Genomic DNA, 18,762 nt, shown 5'->3' with positions numbered 1-18,762 from the left:
TGCGATCCGAGCATTGAGTGAAGTATTGACCCACCTTCGCCCTGCCTCACACCCCTCGCACTCTCCCCCATCGCAAGCGAGACTCGGGGAGCTTTGCTGCGTCTGTCACTGACCGGTCACCCCCGCTCCATCTTTAACATTCTGGGAGCTGGTCAACCAGGAGTGACTGTGCGTGCCCCATTCATTTTCCCTCCACCAGCCCCAACCCTTCCCCCCATTGCTCAGCCTTGAAAATGTGCAGATGGTGGTTGGGGTCTCGCTCCCCACTCCCGGTGAGTGGAAGGTAGAAAAAGGGGAGCTGCTGCTTACCTGTGACTGCGGAGCAGGCGAACGAGAGCCTTGGCTATAACGCCGACCTCCGCTTTAGGGGCCAGATGGAAGTAAAGCTGTGCTACGGCCATCACCACCTGAGGGGGAAAGGTCACAAACGGAGAGCTCAGCATCGAGTGAGGGAACCCTCGCAGCTACAAAGGTGAAAGGTGTTGTTGATGGCGATTTATTCATTATCCCGTCGCAATCGCTGCCTTACTGACCCCAACAGGCCTGATCCCCATTCCCTCCACTTCAATACAGACCACTCCCCCCACCCCACCCACCCCCGACCCCCTCCCACAGCCGTGAGGGAACCTCCCCCCGCCCCACCCACCCCCGACCCACCCCCACAACCGTGAGGGCACCTCCCCCCCACCCCACCCACCCCCGACCCCCCCACGACTGTGAGGGAACCTCCCCCCACCCCACCCACCCCCGACCCACCCCCACAACCGTATGGGCACCTCCCCCCCACCCCACCCACCCCCGACCCCCCCACACGACCGTGAGGGAACCTCCCCCCACCCCACCCACCCCCGACACCCGACCCCCCCCACGACCGTGAGGGAACCTCCCCCCACCGCCCCACCCACCCCCGACCCCCCCACACGACCGTGAGGGAACCTCCCCCCGCCCCACCCACCCCCGACCCCCCCACACGACCGTGAGGGAACCTCCCCCCGCCCCACCCACCCCCGACCCCCCCACACGACCGTGAGGGAACCTCCCCCCGCCCCACCCACCCCCGACCCCCCCACATGACCGTGAGGGACCCTCCCCCCGCCCCACCCACCCCCAACCCCCCCACACGACCGTGAGGGAACCTCCCCCCACCCCACCCACCCCCAACCCCAGCCACTGAGGGATCCAGTGGGTAATTGATCTCCCCTCCTCATCCAGTCACTGAGGGATCCAGTGGATAACGTTTCCCCCCACCCCTCCTCACTCAGTCACTGGGGAATCCACTGGATAATGGATCCCCCTCCTCTCCCAGTCACTGAGGGATCCACAAGGTAATGGATCCCCTGCCTTCCCCCAGTAAGACATCTCCACTGTTAAGATGCGTTGCAACTAGGACCCACCCCCCCCCCTAAACTCCCTCACGAAGTGGACACATCCATCGCCATGGTTACCTGGACCCGGGGTTGTTTCAGATTGGGATGGTGAGGGAGGGAGGGAGGGAGGAAATAAATATATATCTCTAGCGTCTCTCATGACCTCAGGATGACCCAATCTGCTTCACAGCCAATGGAAGTCTAGTCTAGTGAAGTCTAGTCACTGCTGTAATGTAGGAAGCACGGTAGCCAATTTGCACACAGCAAGCTCCCACAAGCAGCAACGAGATAATGAACATATAAACTGATGCTGCTTGAGGGATAATTATTGACCAGGACGCACCTCAGCCGGACTCTGACTCAGTTACGCACCAGAGGGTCAACTCAGAATTTCTGCTCAACTCTCTGGAGTGAGACTTGAACCCACAACCTTCTGACTCCGAGGCAGAGCTGTTACAATTGTGAGGGTTATAAGATTGTTATGCTTTGGGGACTGTGTCTTTAATTTAAGGTAAGATGAATGGGGTGGGGGTGGGGGGGGTTACATGACCTGTTCTGGTCTGCCTGACAACAGGCCTGGGTGGTTTGATTGTTAGAGATTAAAATGGGTGGGGGGGTGGGGAAGCAGATTGTCCGACTGGGAAGAAGGTGCAAGGTGTTTACACTGGGAGACAATGGCAGCAGCCTGTGTGCTAACGCGGATAGACCGAGAGTCTCCAAAGTCCCAGAAAAGTGTCGGGAATGTTGCGTTGTATTTCTGTCTGTCCCGTGCTGGGTTTGCAGGGTCCTGGCTCCAGTCCAGGTTAAAGGCGCATTTCCAGCCCTCCGATACGGGGAGCGGTCAGCAGGGGTCACAGCTCCGATACAGGGAGCGGTCAGCAGGGGTCACAGCTCCGATACAGGGAGTGGTCAGCAGGGGGGTCACAGCTCCGATACGGGGAGCGGTCAGCAGGGGTCACAGCTCCGATACAGGGAGCGGTCAGCAGGGGTCACAGCTCCGATACGGGGAGTGGTCAGCAGGGGTCACAGCTCCGATACGGGGAGTGGTCAGCAGGGGGTCACAGCTCCGATACAGGGAGTGGTCAGCAGGGGTCACAGTTCCGATACGGGGAGCGGTCAGCAGGGGTCACAGCTCCGATACGGGGAGCGGTCAGCAGGGGGTCACAGCTCCGATACGGGGAGCGGTCAGCAGGGGTCACAGCTCCGATACGGGGAGCGGTCAGCAGGGGTCACAGCTCCGATACGGGGAGCGGTCAGCAGGGGTCACAGCTCCGATACGGGGAGCGGTCAGCAGGGGTCACAGCTCTGATACGGGGAGCGGTCAGCAGGGGGGTCACAGCTCCGATACGGGGAGCGGTCAGCAGGGGTCACAGCTCCGATACGGGGAGCGGTCAGCAGGGGGTCACAGCTCCGATACGGGGAGCGGTCAGCAGGGGTCACAGCTCCGATACGGGGAGCGGTCAGCAGGGGGTCACAGCTCCGATACGGGGAGCGGTCAGCAGGGGTCACAGCTCCGATACGGGGAGCGGTCAGCAGGGGGTCACAGCTCCGATACGGGGAGCGGTCAGCAGGGGGTTACAGCTCCGATACGGGGAGCGGTCAGCAGGGGGGTCACAGCTCCGATACGGGGAGCGGTCAGCAGGGGGTCACAGCTCCGATACGGGGAGCGGTCAGCAGGGGGTTACAGCTTACCGCAGCGTTCCTGCTCTGGAGAAGGGGTTTAGTGTTGCGGAGCAGCAGGCGATGGTCAGGGTCCATCACGTACGGTTTCCGTTTCGGTAGCGCCGCCGTGTCCGTCTCATCCTGCTTGGATTCCTCCTCATCAGATCCGTAGAAAGCCTTTTCCGGGTTTTCCTCCGTGAGAGACTCCTGCCCGCGGTGACCAGGGAACAAACGGCATTATTACCGGAGAGGGAACGTTACACATGGGAAAACCGTGTGGTAAACTCGATGGGATTATACAGGGCAGCTTCGCAAAGAACTGGAGCATTAGGCAATGATTTATAAAAGACTTGTTGGCCCACCGAGCTTCCCCACACCCCATGATACAGGGATCATCGCGGCTACAACAACAACCTGAATTTATATAGCGTCTTTAAGGTAGTACAGCTTCCCAAGGCACTTCACAGGGGTGCTATAAAACCAAATATGACAGTGAGCCACGGTAGGAGATGTTAGGACTGATGACCAAAAGCTTGGTGGAGAGGTAGGTTTGAATGAGCGTCTTAAAGGTGGATAGAGAGGGAGAGAGGCAGAGACAACTAGGGAGGGAGTTCCAGAGCTTACAGCCCAAAAGCTGAAGGCATGGCTGCCAACGGTGAGGTGCTTAAAATCAATAATGTTGAGGTTCTAGATTTGCCCAGCGTTATGAAGGGTGGGTCTGGTCTCGTGGCCGTGGATCACTCCATTTAACTGGACCCATCCCTCCCGGAAAGGTTTCTCCAGAAAAACACCTCTGACCACAAGTCCATCGGGCGGTGGTCCGCATGGGACATCCACAGGGCCCTGCGGGAGTAGGAGGGGGTGGGTCCTGTCGGGTGGTTCCCTGAGCAGACTGTCATCTGGCTGAATGCCTCTCCACCAGAACCTTCAACTTGGCGGGCGGGGGGGTGGTGGGGGGGGGGTCAGGTGCTTCCTGAACACCCGGAGTCTCACCCTTCCCCCCCCTCCACATTCTGGAAAGGGGTTTTCATTGAGGTTCATCCCGAGCTGCAGGACTCTGTGTATCACAGGGAAGTACACCGAGATAAACATCAACTTGACTGTGGGGGAGCCATCAACTCAGTGAGAGACGCTCACTAAACTTGCTGGTCTTCCAGCGCAAAGAGTTGTCCTTGACCGAGTGTTGCAGACGGGCACGTTCCAGGGTCCGGGACTACGTGCTGAGGGACGCACTAAAGCTCGGGGCAGCCGCTGTTAAAAAAAACTCCACGGGAAAAGGTTTAAGGCCTTGTCATAGTGCACCGAGGAACTGGAAACTGGGTAAACCCCTTCAGGGTTTGTGTGCAACATAAACTGTAAATATAACCTGTGCGTGTCAGTGGTGGTGGAAGCAGCTCAGAGTGCGACGCGCTGTAATGAAAGACATGGATCTGCCTGGCACTTCAGTGGGCAGAATTTTTAGCTTGGCACACGGGCACACGCCCAACCCGCTCGAGCGTGAGAGAGCGTGGGATGGTGTCGGTCAAGGGTCCCAACATTATCCCGCACTCACGTGGAATTTCGGTTGGCGGGCAGTTGCCATAGACTGCTCTCCCCAAAACCTTCCAAACCCACAACCCCAACCACCCAGAAGGACAAGGGCAGCATGGGGAACACCACCACCTGCAAGTTCCCCTCCAAGACCCTTACCATCCTGACTTGGAAATATATCGGCCGTTCCTTCACTGTCACTGGGTCAAAATCCTGGAACTCCCTTCCTAACAGCGCCGTGGCTGTACCTACACCACATGGGCTGCAGCGGTTCGAGAAGGCAGCTCACCACCACCTTCTCAAAGGGCAACTAGGGATGGGCAATAAATGCTGGCCTAGCCAGCGACGCCCATGTCCCATGAATGAATGGTAATACCTCTGTGAAGCATGAGGAAGGTGTACTAGGAGGGGTTTGCATTGGGGAGGGGGAGGGTGGGGTGGGGGGAGGGGTGTGTGGGGTGGGGTGCATGGACAGTGGGGAGCGGGTACACTTACGTTCTGGTTGGGGTTGAGGAACTGGGTGCGTGCGTAGCGAGTCAGCATGTTGATGATCACAACCTGGCCCCACTCCTCCACATCAATCAGGAGGTTACAGAGCTTGCGATAGTTCTTGTGAATCAGGTTGATCCTCTCGGGGCAAACCTCTTCAAAGGCCATCACCACACTCCCTGCGACCAACTGTGTACAGACAGACAGACAGACAGACAGACAGACAGACAGACGGGAGAGACACATCGCGTGAGCAAGCGATGTTCACCCTTACACAACGTGGGCATCGCGAGCAAGGCTGGCATTTATACCCCATCCCTTGGTTGCACCGTGATTCGCCCGGGGGAGCTTGCTGAGGTCGCGCCGCGGACGGTTACCGTGCCGACCATCGTGGCGGGCCGGGAGTCACGTACGGACCAGGCCGCGCGAGGATGGCGAGTTTCCTGTCCTGAAGGACATTGCGGGGCCGCTTGGAGCTTTTAACGGCAGCTTCCTGTGCACTTCTCACTGAGTCCCACCTTTTATTTCCAGAATTCGGTTTTACAGCTGGATTCAAACTCTCAACGAAGCAGGAGCGGAGCTGGGGTTCCCCGGGTTACTAGTTGGAGTTCTCCGGGTTACTAGTTGGAGTTCTCCGGGTTACTAGCTCAGTAACACAGCCACGTGCACTGAGAGGACGATAGCGCTGTGCTATAAGGGCAGATAGTAGATTAAGAAGAACGTAACAAATTAGGAGGAGTAGGCCATTCGGCCCCTCGAGTTTGCTCCGGCATTCAATAAGATCATGGCGGGTCTGATTTTGGCCTTAGCCCCGCCTCCTTGCCTGTCCCCCATAACCCTCGCCTCCCCCTGTCAATCAAAATCTCAGCTTTGGATATGGTCAATGATCGAGCCTCCACTGCTCTCTGGGTAGAAAATTTCACAGGTTCACTCCCCTCAGCGAGAAGATCCTTCGCTTCCATCTTAAATGAGAGACCCCCTATTCAGAAACCGGGCCCCCCTGAATTCTAGATTCCCCCACGGTGGAAGGGGTGAGGAAACATCCTCCCAGCATCCACCCTGTCAAGCCCCCCCCCCAGGATCTTATCTGTTTCAATAAGATCACCTCTCATTCTTCTCAACTCCAATGGGTACAGACCCAACCTGCTCAATCTTTCCTCATAAGACAACCTTTCCAATCCAGGGAATCACAGAATCACACAGTGCAGAAGAGGCCCTTCGGCCCATCGAGTCTGCACCAACACGTGAGAAACACCTGACCTACCTACCTAATCCCATTTACCAGCACTTGGCCCATAGCCTTGAATGTTATGACGTGCCAAGTGCTCATCCAGGTACTTTTTAAAGGATGTGAGGCAACCCACCTCCACCACCCTCCCAGGCAGCGCATTCCAGACCCTCACCACCCTCTGGGTGAAAAAGTTTTTCCTCACATCCCCCCTAAACCTCCTGCCCCTCACCTTGAACTTATGCCCCCTTGTAGGAATCAGCCTAGTGAAACCAAATCTGCATTAACTTTATTTCAAGAGCAGTGAATGTTCCAGGGGTAGTAGCTCCAGACAAAGTGAATGTTACAGGAGAATACGAAGGTTTATATTCTGTTGGAAGAACGGGTGTTGTTAAGTTTGGGGTTGACAGTTTTCGCTTTGCAGGTTAAAGCTCAGAGTACCCAAATATCAACGGTCAGGTCTATATGTGACTCCAGACCCACCTCGATGGTCTGGCTGATACCGTTTCCCCACAGGGTTCTGGGTTGCTCAGCGCTCCTTACCGTTGTTTTGTCAGCCAGCAGCTTCTCAATCACCTCGATCAACTGGTCTTTCTGATCTTGGTCCAAACTGAAACGAGAGAGAGAGAGAGAGAGAGAGAGGAGCAAGAAGTCACGGCCGGCCAGATACAGAGCAGAGATAATCCCGGGTCACAGTCTCTGCTCAACTGGACCACCACCCGAAACAAAGAGGCCAAACAGGAAGGTCTTTGTGAGCAGGAATGAGGGGGGTGGGAGTAACTCTCGTGCCAGCGTAGCATCCGGCCTAGTGCCACAGGCTTGGGCACATCCTGGGCTGCACGTCCACTGGTTCCTGAAACTCGCTGCTGCCAAGTGAAGCTCCCCACTCCCGGTGTGTGCTCGGGTCAGTCTGACCGACAAGGACCCCCCCCTCCCCCCGCGGACCGCAGCTAGACCTGGGCGATGTTAGCGTTGTGGCTCTGGCACAGGACTGGGTGACAAACCCAGTGATCGTCCATTCGGATCTCACTGGATCCTTTTCAGGAAGCTGAACTCAATGGATCCGGTGATAAATGAAGTGTCGGCAGAAAAGATCGCCCGAGAGGAACGGGATTGTGGTTAAAACTTTTTTCACCCAGAGGGTGGTGAGGGTCTGGAATGCGCTGCCTGGGAGGGTGGTGGAGGCGGGTTGCCTCACATCCTTTAAAAAGTACCTGGATGAGCACTTGGCACGTCATAACATTCAAGGCTATGGGCCAAGTGCTGGTAAATGGGATTCGGTAGGTAGGTCAGGTGTTTCTTAGGTGTCGGTGCAGACTCGATGGGCCGAAGGGCCTCTTCTGCACTGTGTGATTCTGTGATTCCAATCAGCGCAGTTTAAAACAGGGCCTGTTCCTTCAGGACTGAGTTTCTCTCGGTTGTTAGTGGAGTCGGGGCTCTGAGATTTAAAGCGCTTCATGGGTTTTCATTTCTATCGAAAAGCTTCGCAAAACAAAAAAAAACACGATGAACGTTCTCAGCTTCTCGAGGAGGGGGAGTCCGCGTGGGGAGGGGGAGTCTGCGGGGGGGAGGGAGAGGGGGAGTCCGCGGGGGGAGGGGGACTCCGCGGGGGGGAGGGGAGGGGGAGTCCGCGGAGGGAGGGGGAGTCCGTGGGGGGAGGGGGAGGGGGAGTCTGCGGGGGGGAGGGGGAGTCCGCGGGGGGAGGGGGAGTCCGCGGGGGGGAGGGGAGGGGGAGTCCGCGGGGGGAGGGGGAGTCTGCGGGGGGGAGGGAGAGGGGGAGTCCGCGGGGGGAGGGGGAGGGGGACTCCGCGGGGGGGAGGGGAGGGGGAGTCCGCGGGGGGAGGGGGAGTCTGCGGGGGGGAGGGGGAGTCTGCGGTGGGGAGGGGTTGGGTGAGTCTGGGGGGGGAGGGTTTTACCTGTAGAGTTTCGGGATGGCGTGTGCCGCTGTCTTCCTGACGTAAGGCGACATGTCGGACGCAGCCTCTTTAATCGCCAGCATCATAATGGGGACGATGATGGTGACGCGGATACTGGACAGCACACGGAGAGCACTGGCTCTGATCAGCTGGTTCGGGTCCTGGAAACACAAGGAGAGAGGCCAGAGCTCAGCCAAACACCAACCCTCGGAGACAGGTTCTGTGTCGCCACTCGGTTCTTGGTCGAAGGTCACCTCTGGTGTTCCCCAGTGATCCACCCACACTCCTCCCTCTTCTGAACTCAAACACTATCCTGGATTGGCCATTGGTCAAAGGGATGAGGTCAACTTCCATATCTGCGTTTCCCGTCTCCCGCTGTACCAACTCGCTCACCCAATACCGTACCATCTGACTTACCCCCTGATCCATTAAGACATGGGCAGCTCAGCATTCAATCCAACTGCACATTGGAAACATTAAAAATGACCATTTTCAACCCATGCCACAAACTCAATTGACCCCAAGTCTCAGCAGCTGTTTGTTGAGTGGGGGGAGGAGGGGGGAGAAGGGAGATCCAGGTTTCTACGTCCCTTCCTTCATCACCGCTGAACAGCCAGGCTCCAATGTTAAGGTTACCCCCTCACACTCCATCCCACCCCCAACCAGAGTGGGATAGCTTCTCTCTGTCTACCCGCTCTCTATCTACATGGCCAGAAGAGTCGTACGGACTCAAAACATTAACACAGTTACTTCTGATGCAGCCTGACTTCTTTATACCAACTGCTCCTTTCATGCTGTAGTCCTCCCATTTTGGAGATTGATTCAGCCACTTTCATTGAAATGAAGCAGAGACACTTCCCTTTAAGACTAGGACAAAGGTCAAAGAGAGACGCATTCAATTTAGCTGCAGGAGAGGGGAGATAATTGGTTCGAACCAGTTTACCTATAAAGCATGTAACACATTAACAACGCAATGATTACTCTTGAGTCAATACTCCCCTCCAGAGCGAGTAGATTCTGTTATTCTAATAAATCTTACCTGGACCATTAGTGCATTGAGTAAATCGATAGAAATAACCCTGGTTAACTACAAGACAAAAGAGAGACAGAGTCTCTCAGCAGCATCCGATAATAAATCACTCGAACCAATAATGGCAATAATGACCTTTAATCCTCTCTGGAAGGTGCTAATGGAAAGTAAAGCCAAATCCTGCTGCTCCTCTGCATATCGAACCAGATAAACATAAACCAATTTCTTCACCTGCAAAGACAGAGAGAGGAGCAAAGACCAGATATTGAACTCGAGGAAGCATTTCTTGGCTGTCAATTGAAATCCTAAGTACAACGTAGTTTTAATTCAGCCCCCCAAGCTTTAACCCTGCACCTGGTTGGCCGTTGGACCCTCAGAATTAGTGGTGACACCTCAAATTTAGATTTAATGAAATGACCAAGGGCTTTCATTTTTGCTTAATTTGCTCTTAGGACATGAATCGCTGGCAATGTCCAAGATTTCTCCATCTCTGGTTACCCCGAGCTTCTCGAGCTGCGGCAGTGTTTGTAACAATGGCGCTCCCACACTCAAGTTCATCCCGCGGCAAGTGTTGCTTTCAGAGAGGAATCAGTCAACCCCAGAGTGTGGGGCTGGGGACATGTGGAGGAGGCCCAGAGCAGGTCTTTGGGTGGGGGGTGGTGAGCTGGTTCCCGCACTCGATGAGATTTATACGACAATCTGCTCACATGTTGCTGGATTCGGTAAATTCAATACCCCGACCAAACATGATGCAACATAGGAACAGGAGGAGGCCATTCAGCCCATCAAGTCTCATGGCTAATCTGTACCTTAACGCCATTCTCCCTGACTTCTCCCCATGTCCCCGGACATCCTAACTGAATAACTTGAGCACAGTCTTGAAGGTTTCGAGCAGCACCCAGCGTATGTGGGAGCCAGAGGGCTGAATCTTTCTCCTTTGCCAGGGCCGGGAATGAGCTAAAAGACAGCCCCCTTGGCCAGGGTGCTGGTGTCTCAGCTTCATCCTTCCCCCAGGTCATTCTGTGGAGCAGTGATGAGGGGAAACCCCAGGGCTAGCCACTTACCGACACCGCTCACGAAGATCCCAACTGAGGCCGATTAAAGAGGGTGGACTGGGGTCGCTCAGTTGGCCTCCAGGTCCTGGCCGGAAGTAGGGGCCATTTTAGCTGCCCGGAGGTGGCTGCCCAGCAGTGGGCCCTGGACCAGTGCTCCAGCCAGGCCCACAGAGACCCTCCCTCATTGCCTGGGTGGGGAAGTGGGCGGGGGGGGAACCTCGATGGAAATCACGGACTCGGAGTTCCCGGTCCTGAACTCTCTGGGAGCAGCTGCTCCTCCGCAGGGGCAACTGATTATCGAACCAGCGATTTATATTCCCAGCCGCAGGGCCTTAGTCAGCATCACTCCCCTGGTCAACATCTTCCCCGGCTGGTCAAAACCCTTCACCAGTCAGCACTGCCCTCCCCCCCTCGGTTAGCACCACCCCTCCCCTCGGTCAGCACCGCCCTCCCCCCTTGGTCAGCACCGCCCTCCCCCCTTGGTCAGCACCCCCCCCACCTCAGTCAGCACCGCCCCCCCTCGGTTAGCACCACCCCCACCCCCCCTCGGTCAGCACCGCCCCCCCCCCCCTCGGTTAGCACCACCCCCTCCCCCCTTGGTCAGCACCACCCCTCCCCTCGGTCAGCACCCCCCCCCCACCTCAGTCAGCACCACCCCTCCCCTCGGTTAGCACCACCCCTCCCCTCGGTCAGCACCGCCCTCCCCCCTCGGTCAGCACCGCCCTCCCCCCTCGGTCAGCACCCCCACCCCCCCTCGGTCAGCACCGCCCCCCCCCCCCTCGGTCAGCACCGCCCCCCCCTCGGTTAGCACCACCCCTCCCCTCGGTCAGCACCGCCCTCCCCCCTCGGTCAGCACCCCCACCCCCCCTCGGTCAGCACCGCCCCCCCCCCTCGGTCAGCACCGCCCCCCCTCGGTTAGCACCACCCCTCCCCTCGGTCAGCACTGCCCCCCCCCCTCGGTCAGCACCCCCACCCCCCCTCGGTCAGCACCGCCCCCCCCCCTCGGTCAGCACCGCACCCCCCCCCTCGGTCAGCACCGCCCCCCCCTCGGTCAGCACCGCCCCCCCCTCGGTCAGCACCGCGCCCCCCCCTCCGTCAGCACCGCGCCCCCCCCACCCCTCGGTCAGCACCGTCCCCCCTTGGTCAGTTCCAAATCCGGCCGGTTGCTGTGAAGTGAAGCTTGTGGTTTTGTTGAGATTCGGGCTCAGTCCCCAAGTTTGGTGACGAAGGAGCACTTGATAAGGTGCCATATCGAAGGTTATTTGCGGAAAATAAAAGCTCATGGTGTAGGGGGTAACACACTGACATGGATAGAAGATTGACTAGCTAACAGGAATCAGAGGGTAGCCATAAAAGGAAGCAGAGAGTTGGCATAAATGGGTCTTTTTCTGGTTGGCAGGATGTGATGAGTGGTGTCCCACAGGGATCAGTGCTGGGGCCTCAACTGTTTATAGTTTATATAAATAACTTGGATGAAGGGACCGAGGGAATGGTGGCTAAATTTGCTGATGACACAAAGATAGGTAGGAAAGTAGTGAAGAGGATGTAAGGAGGCTACACAAAGTGACATAAATAAAGTGAGTGGGCAAAGACCTGACAAATGGAGTATAATGTGGGCAAATGTGAAATCCTTCATTTTGGCAGGAAGAATTAAAAAGCAGCTTGTTATCTAAATGGTGAGAGATTGCAGAGCTCTGAGACTCAGAGGGATCTGGGTGTCCTAGTGCCTGAATCACAAAAGGTTAGTATGCAGGTACAGCAAGAATTAGGAAAGTGAATAGAATGTTATCATTTATTGTGAGGGGGATTGAATACAGGAGTAGGGAGGTTATGCTTCAGTTGTACAGGGCATTGGTGAGACTAAATCTGGAGTATTGTGTACAGTACTGGTCTCCTTATTTAAGGAAAGATGTAAACGCTTTAGAAGCAGTTCAGAGATGGTTTACTGGACTAATACCAGGAATGGGTCTTATGAGGAAAGGTTGGACAGGTTAGGCTTGTATCCACTGGAGCTTAGAAGAATAAAAGTTCACTTAATCAAAACATACAAGATCCTGAGGGGTCTTGACAGGGTGGATGTGGAGAGAATGTTTCCTCTTGTGGGAGAATCTAGAACTAGGGGTCACTGTTTAAAATAAGGGGTCGCCCATTTAAGACAGATGAGGAGAAATGTTTTCTCTCAGAGGGTTGTGAGTCTTTGGAACTCTCTTCCTCAAAAGGCAGTGGAAGCAGAGTCTTTGAATATTTTTAAGGCAGAGCTAGATAGATTCTTGATTGACAAGGGGGGGAGCGGTGAAAGGGCATCAGGGGTAGGCTAGAGGCTACAATCAGGTCAGCCATGATCTTACTGAATGGCAGAGCAGGTTTGAGGGGCCGAGTGACCTCCTCCTGCTCCGAATTCATACGTTGGTATGTAAATAGCGGGGGCAGAGGAGCAGGTGGTGGTGAATGTTTTACCCTGACAGACACGGTGCAAAATGATGGAGGCAATAGTGCGATTATGTGATGCTACCCCTCCTTGGGTGCATCGTTCTCAGGATGGAAGCATCGTGGGCACACATTGCCCATCGCTTGCTGCCCTGAGATGGTGATGATGGGCCTTCGGACTGTTTGATGCAACAGAGCGACTTGCTTAAACACTCCTGTCAGCAGTTAAGAGTCAACCATATTGGCTCGGGACTGGAGTCACATAAAGAAGCATAGAATGGTTACAGCACAGAAGGAGGCCATTCGGCCCATTGTGTCCATACAGGTTCTCTGCAAGGGCAACTTGCCTAGTTCCGCTCCCCCTGCCTCTTCCCTGTCACCTTGCAAATATTTTCTCTTGAGATAATTACCCAGTTTCCTGTTGAAAGCCACAATTGAATCTCCCTCTATCACACTCGCAAACCAGATTCTAGCCACTCACTGCATTAAAAACTTTTTCTCTTGTCCTCCTTGGTTCTTTTGCCAATCGGTTTAAATCGGTGCCCTCTGGTTCTCGATCCTTCCGCCAGCAGGAACAGCTTCTCCCTCTCTACAATGCTTAGACTCCCCTCAAAATCTGGAGCTAGACTAAACCGGATGAAGGTGACAGATTTCTTTCTCTAAAGGGCTTGAGTGAACCAGTTGGGTTTTTCATGTCAGTCCAACAGTTTCATGGTCCCATTTACTGACACGAGATTCATATTTTTAAACTGGATTCAAAATCCTCAAACTACTAGGGGTGGGGGGATTTGATCCTATACTCACCGAATTGTTACTCCTGTAACATAACCGCCACACTGCTATAACCCTGTGGTGGGCCTTAGGAGACCCACCCTATTCACAAGGGAGATGAGAAGCTTTGCTTACCTCAATGTTTTTGCAGGCAACATTCTTCACCACGGCAGGGAAAAGTTCGGAGGCGTTTTTCCCTCTGGCGATCATCTGCGAACAAAATTTAGTCTCTTATGCAGTGTGAAGAAATAGTGGCATTTATTATACACTCTCGATCAAACTGTTCAAATTTCTGGCTGAGGACTGGTAACCTTTTATGTGGCACCTCGCCAAATGACGGTTGGAAATCTAAGTACACCACATCTACTGGTTCCCCCTTTTCCATCCTGCTAGTTACACCTTCAAAGACCTTTATCTCCGCTCCGCACACCTGGGAGGTAAGGGGGTTGGGGCTGCGGGCAGAAGCGTGCTCGAGAGGGAACTGCGACATAAATCCACAACCCGGGGCACCGAAGACCACCTGATAGTCCGCCAGTGTTGGCTATTTCTATCTGACTGCAATGGGCGACTCTGAAACATTCTGCAGGTCAATGGGGCTCTGTTCATCCACGTTGGTACCAACAATCGGTTACAGCTGGGCTCTCGTTTAGATCAGGGACTAATCGTTTGCTTCATTCGCCCACAGCATGAATTGGCCAAATAGCTGAGTGAGTTACCACGTGCAGGTCCTAGTGAATTTTCCACAAACAGGGCACACTGGTTCAGAATCTTCTATGTTTCACTGAGATCACCCCTCATCCTTCTAAACTCTAGTGTGAATATAGGCTCAATTTACTCAGCCTCTCATCATAGGGCAACCCTCTCCTCCCAGGGACCAATCTAATGAACCTTGGCTGTAGTGTCTCCACTGCAAGTGTATCCTTCCTTAAATGTGCAGACCAAAACTGCACAGAGTATTCCAGGTGTAGCCTCACCGAAACCCTGTACAAGACTTCTTTATTCTTGCACGCCAATCCCCTTGCAAATTCTCATCGATGTCCCGCAACACTGCACTACAGAGATTAAAGACCAAATATAACCTCTCGGTGGAGATGAGAGGAACAGTAGCTAACCAGTGCGCACAGATGTAATTCACTGCACATTTTAATTTCACACGTTCTGTCATAATTTTAATATATTTCCATTTTAAACTGCTATGGCCACATCTATAATAAAAAAAGTCTCTGTAAACCCCTCACACGATAGTTACATTCTCCTGCTGCACTGTCTCTGCTGGTGGGAGGGTATAATGACACCATCACAAGCTCACCCAGGCAATTCTCATTGTAAATGTGGGCGAGGTTGACAAGTGCCCACAACAAACTCCAATCCTTGGTACCGATTCCATCCTTCTCCCACCTGCCCACTGAACTTCGCAATTTTGTCCCTATTTAACCCTGATTCCACCTCCTCTCCATCACCAAGATCACCCACCTTCACCCACCTTCACCACCTTCACCACCTTCACCTCCTCTCCATCACCAAGATCACCCACCTTCACCCACCATCACCTCCTCTCCATCACCAAGATCACCCACCTTCACCCACCTTCACCTCCTCTCCATCACCAAGATCACCCACCTTCACCTCCTCTCCATCACCAAGGTCACCCACCTTCACCTCCTCTCCATCACCAAGGTCACCCACCTTCACCCACCTTCACCCACCATCACCTCCTCTCCATCACCAAGATCACCCACCTTCACCCACCTTCACCTCCTCTCCATCACCAAGATCACCCACCTTCACCCACCTTCACCTCCTCTCCATCACCAAGGTCACCCACCTTCACCTCCTCTCCATCACTAAGATCACCCACCTTCACCCACCTTCACCTCCTCTCCATCACCAAGATCAACCACCTTCACCCACCTTCACCTCCTCTCCATCACCAAGGTCACCCACCTTCACCCACCTTCACCTCCTCTCCATCACCAAGGTCACCCACCTTCACCCACCTTCACCTCCTCTCCATCACCAAGGTCACCCACCTTCACCCACCTTCACCTCCTCTCCATCACCAAGGTCACCCACCTTCACCTCCGCCCCTTTCTCGACTGATCTGCTACTGAAACCTTCATTCATGCTTTTGTAACCCCTCAACTAATCCAATCCAGCTCTCCTTTCTTTCAACTTCATCTCACTCAAAACTCCAGTATCCTAACTCACAGGAAGCCCCAGTCACCAGTCACCTCTGAGCTCGTTGACCTACACTAGCTCCTGGCCTGGCAACACATGCCATCCTTGTTTTCACATCCCTCCATGATCCTTCCCTACTTCTAAGCTCCTCCAGCCCTCTCCTTTTGCGGTGAGAGTAGGAGATAAAGAGGGAGAGAGCGCAAGAGAGTGTGAGAGAGAGAGAAAGAAAGGGTATGAAATAGAGAGGGAGGGAGGTAGGAGATAGAGAGGGAGAGAGAGAGAGGGAGAAAGACAGACAGTAGGCGATAGAGAAAGAGAGAGAGGTAGGAGATAGAGAGAGAAAGAAAGAGAGAGAGAGAGAGAAAGGGTAGGAGATAGAGGAAGAAAGAGAGAGGGTAAAAAATAGAGAGAAGGGAAAAAATAGAGAGAAGGGAAGAGAGAGGGTAGGAGATAGAGAGAGAAAGAGAGAGAGTGAAACAAATAGAACCAACCATTTATAAACTCAGGAAAATCACTTGTGCCAGTTACAAGAGAAAGTAATTGTTGATATCACATTCACTCATCTTATTCTACAAGTTATTTGTACTAAACATGGTTAAATTTTCAATCCAATTGGATGTCAACACTGGGAAAGTCTTCGAGAGTCTACACTGTGCCCCGAAGAAGGTCTCACATTGGGGGGGCTGTAGACTGGGAGAGGAAGGAGCTCATCTTTCTCAACATGGCAGAGGCTAGTTAATAAATAAAAGCCAGGATAATGTGGTGTAAATAATTCAGTGCATGCAGGCCGGCAAACTGCTATCCACACCACTGATAAATATTTAACAGGTCATTGTTCCTTCTCCAGCCCTGAAAGCTGTTGCTAATACTGGCATTGCTGAGCAGACTCCACCCCACTGCAATCTCACACGATATAGGCCACAGAGTCACTTCAGGGAACCAGGAATCACATGAGGTCCAATCAGCATTCCCACTTCAAGGCATCACTGACATGTTACAAGAGGGATCAGTAAGGGGGCAGACTCTCTCTTCCCACAAAAGGCCCTTTCTGACCAACATATATATCCCAAACCTCAAATAGGCCATCCTAGAATGGCACCAAGTGGCATCAAGATGGTTCTTTAAAGAGAGGATTAACCAATCAATCTACCTCAAAAATGACACGTCTGCACAAATTCCTGTCAATGTTTTTCCATTAGAACTTCCTATGTATAATGGGAATTTCCTATGTAAACTTGTCACGTTGAAAAGATACATGTTAGGAAAATGGGGCAACCTAAGTCCATCCTGGTACAAATGAGGGAGCACAATTGGCAGAGGCCCTGGTCTAAATTGGGCACTGCCCTTCAGCTGGGCACAACGCCCAGGGGAAAACCCAAGGAAGCAATAAACAGCGTACCTGGTATCCCAATTTGTGCCAACATCATTTCTTTTCACATGGGCATTTCGGACTTGACTATAATTCGACCTTTGAATCCGACAATAATTGTGCTATAAGGGTAATGTCTCAAATATTAAAATGAAGTTATTGCTATGAGATACAATGGGCATGGGTTTTACCTTCCATTAGCAGTAATACCCAATAACCAGCCTGTGCTTGCAAGACCAAAAACAAGATATCCACTGTTGGAAGTGTTTCTGTGATTGGGCAGCACTTGCTGAACAATCCTGAGTGCGCTAATAGCTTCACTAACAACCAATTTAAGATAATCAGATGAGCGCATAATGCGGCTCATTTACACTTGCTCGGAGCACCATACATTCATACAAAGGGACCCATTCTCTGCAAACAAAAGGAATATGTTCAAGCCTTGCGCTCCGTTCGAATTAGCCCAGAGCCCGGGAAGCCTATAGTTCCCTGCTGCTTTCTCCGTGGCAACGCCTCAGCTACTCAGAGTCGGCTAGCCAACCAATCAGCTCCCCTTTTCTCCGGCAGCGCAAATTGTTGTGATCATTTGAAATTTGGCATTCTTGCATTTGTCCTGAGGAGTGCAAGATGAAAAGTTTCGACAACTTGTCTCTCATTTCAGCAAAACTCAATGAGTAAAACACAACAAAACCTACACCGTATACATCTGGGTCATGTGATCATTTCTTTTATTCATTCACAGGATGTGGGCATCGCTGGCTAGGCCAGCATTTATTGCCCATCCCTAATTGCCCTTGTTCAGAGGGCATTTAAGAGTCAACCATATTGCTGTGGGTCTGGAGTCACATGTAGGCCAGACCAGGTAAGGACAGCAGATTTCCTTCCCTAAAGGGCATTAGTGACCCAGATGAGTTTTTACCACAATCGGCAATGGTTTCGTGGTCCCCATCAGACTTTTAATTCCAAATTTTTATTGAATTCAGATTTCACCGTCTGCCGTGGTGGGATTCAAACCGGGGTCGGCAGAGCTGGGTCTCTGGAGTACGAGTCTAGTGACAATATCACAACACCACCGCCTACCCCAATATTGAATAGTCCCAGATCCTGCAAACACTGGTAACCGTGGCAACCATGGGAGATAATCGTTTCGGCACCTCTCACACAACCAGGAGCCTGACTGGCACTGGGTGCCCAGCTGCTGGGAAAGATCGGAGACCCGGTCACACTCACCTGCCCCACCCCTGGTGATCATGCCTTCAGCCGCCTAGTCCCACCCTCTTGGAAACCACAGCAATGGCAGGTGACTTTTAACTGCCCTCTGAAATGGATCAGCAAGCCACTCAGTACAAGGGCAATTAGGGAGGGGCAACAAGGGCTCTGCCATTGACACCCACATCCCATAATCAATCAAAACTTTCGCCTAGAAATGTGACTTGTGATCAAGGCTTTGGCTGTCCTGCCTAACATCAGTTTAACTATGGCTCTGTGAAGTGCCGTGGGACTACTTTCTGCATGAAAGGTGCTATATGAATGCAAGTTGCTGTTGGTCTTTATTCATGGGATGTGGGTGTCATTGGCAAGGCCAGCATTTGTCCCCCAGCTGAATTACCCTTGAACCTAGCTAGGCAATTGCAGAGGGCAGGTAAGAGGCAACCACATGGCTGTGGGTCTGGAGTCACATGTAGGCCAGACCGGGTAAGGACGGCAGATTTCCTTCCCTAAAGGGATATTAGTGAACAA

General features: G+C 53.4%; 1 protein-coding gene across 1 annotated transcript in view; it reads right to left on the bottom strand.

Annotated features, from left to right (window-relative positions):
* Positions 1-293: 293 nt before the first annotated feature.
* The window catches only part of LOC144677139 (AP-3 complex subunit beta-2-like), a 37,520-nt gene continuing 19,051 nt past the window's right edge, over positions 294-18,762 (bottom strand). The window contains exons 3-9 of the mRNA XM_078537353.1: positions 13,611-13,685; positions 9,358-9,453; positions 8,193-8,353; positions 6,820-6,886; positions 5,055-5,237; positions 3,060-3,236; positions 294-407 (exon numbers count right to left, since the gene is read on the bottom strand). Coding sequence (XP_078393479.1) covers positions 306-407; positions 3,060-3,236; positions 5,055-5,237; positions 6,820-6,886; positions 8,193-8,353; positions 9,358-9,453; positions 13,611-13,685 — 861 coding nt within the window. The 3' untranslated portion in view covers positions 294-305. The remainder of the gene's footprint in view (positions 408-3,059; positions 3,237-5,054; positions 5,238-6,819; positions 6,887-8,192; positions 8,354-9,357; positions 9,454-13,610; positions 13,686-18,762) is intronic.

The sequence above is a fragment of the Cetorhinus maximus genome, unplaced genomic scaffold (genome assembly GCF_964194155.1).
Source record: "Cetorhinus maximus unplaced genomic scaffold, sCetMax3.hap1.1 HAP1_SCAFFOLD_2241, whole genome shotgun sequence".
NCBI lineage: Eukaryota > Metazoa > Chordata > Chondrichthyes > Lamniformes > Cetorhinidae > Cetorhinus > Cetorhinus maximus.
This window is presented reverse-complemented; position numbering and strand designations above follow the sequence as displayed.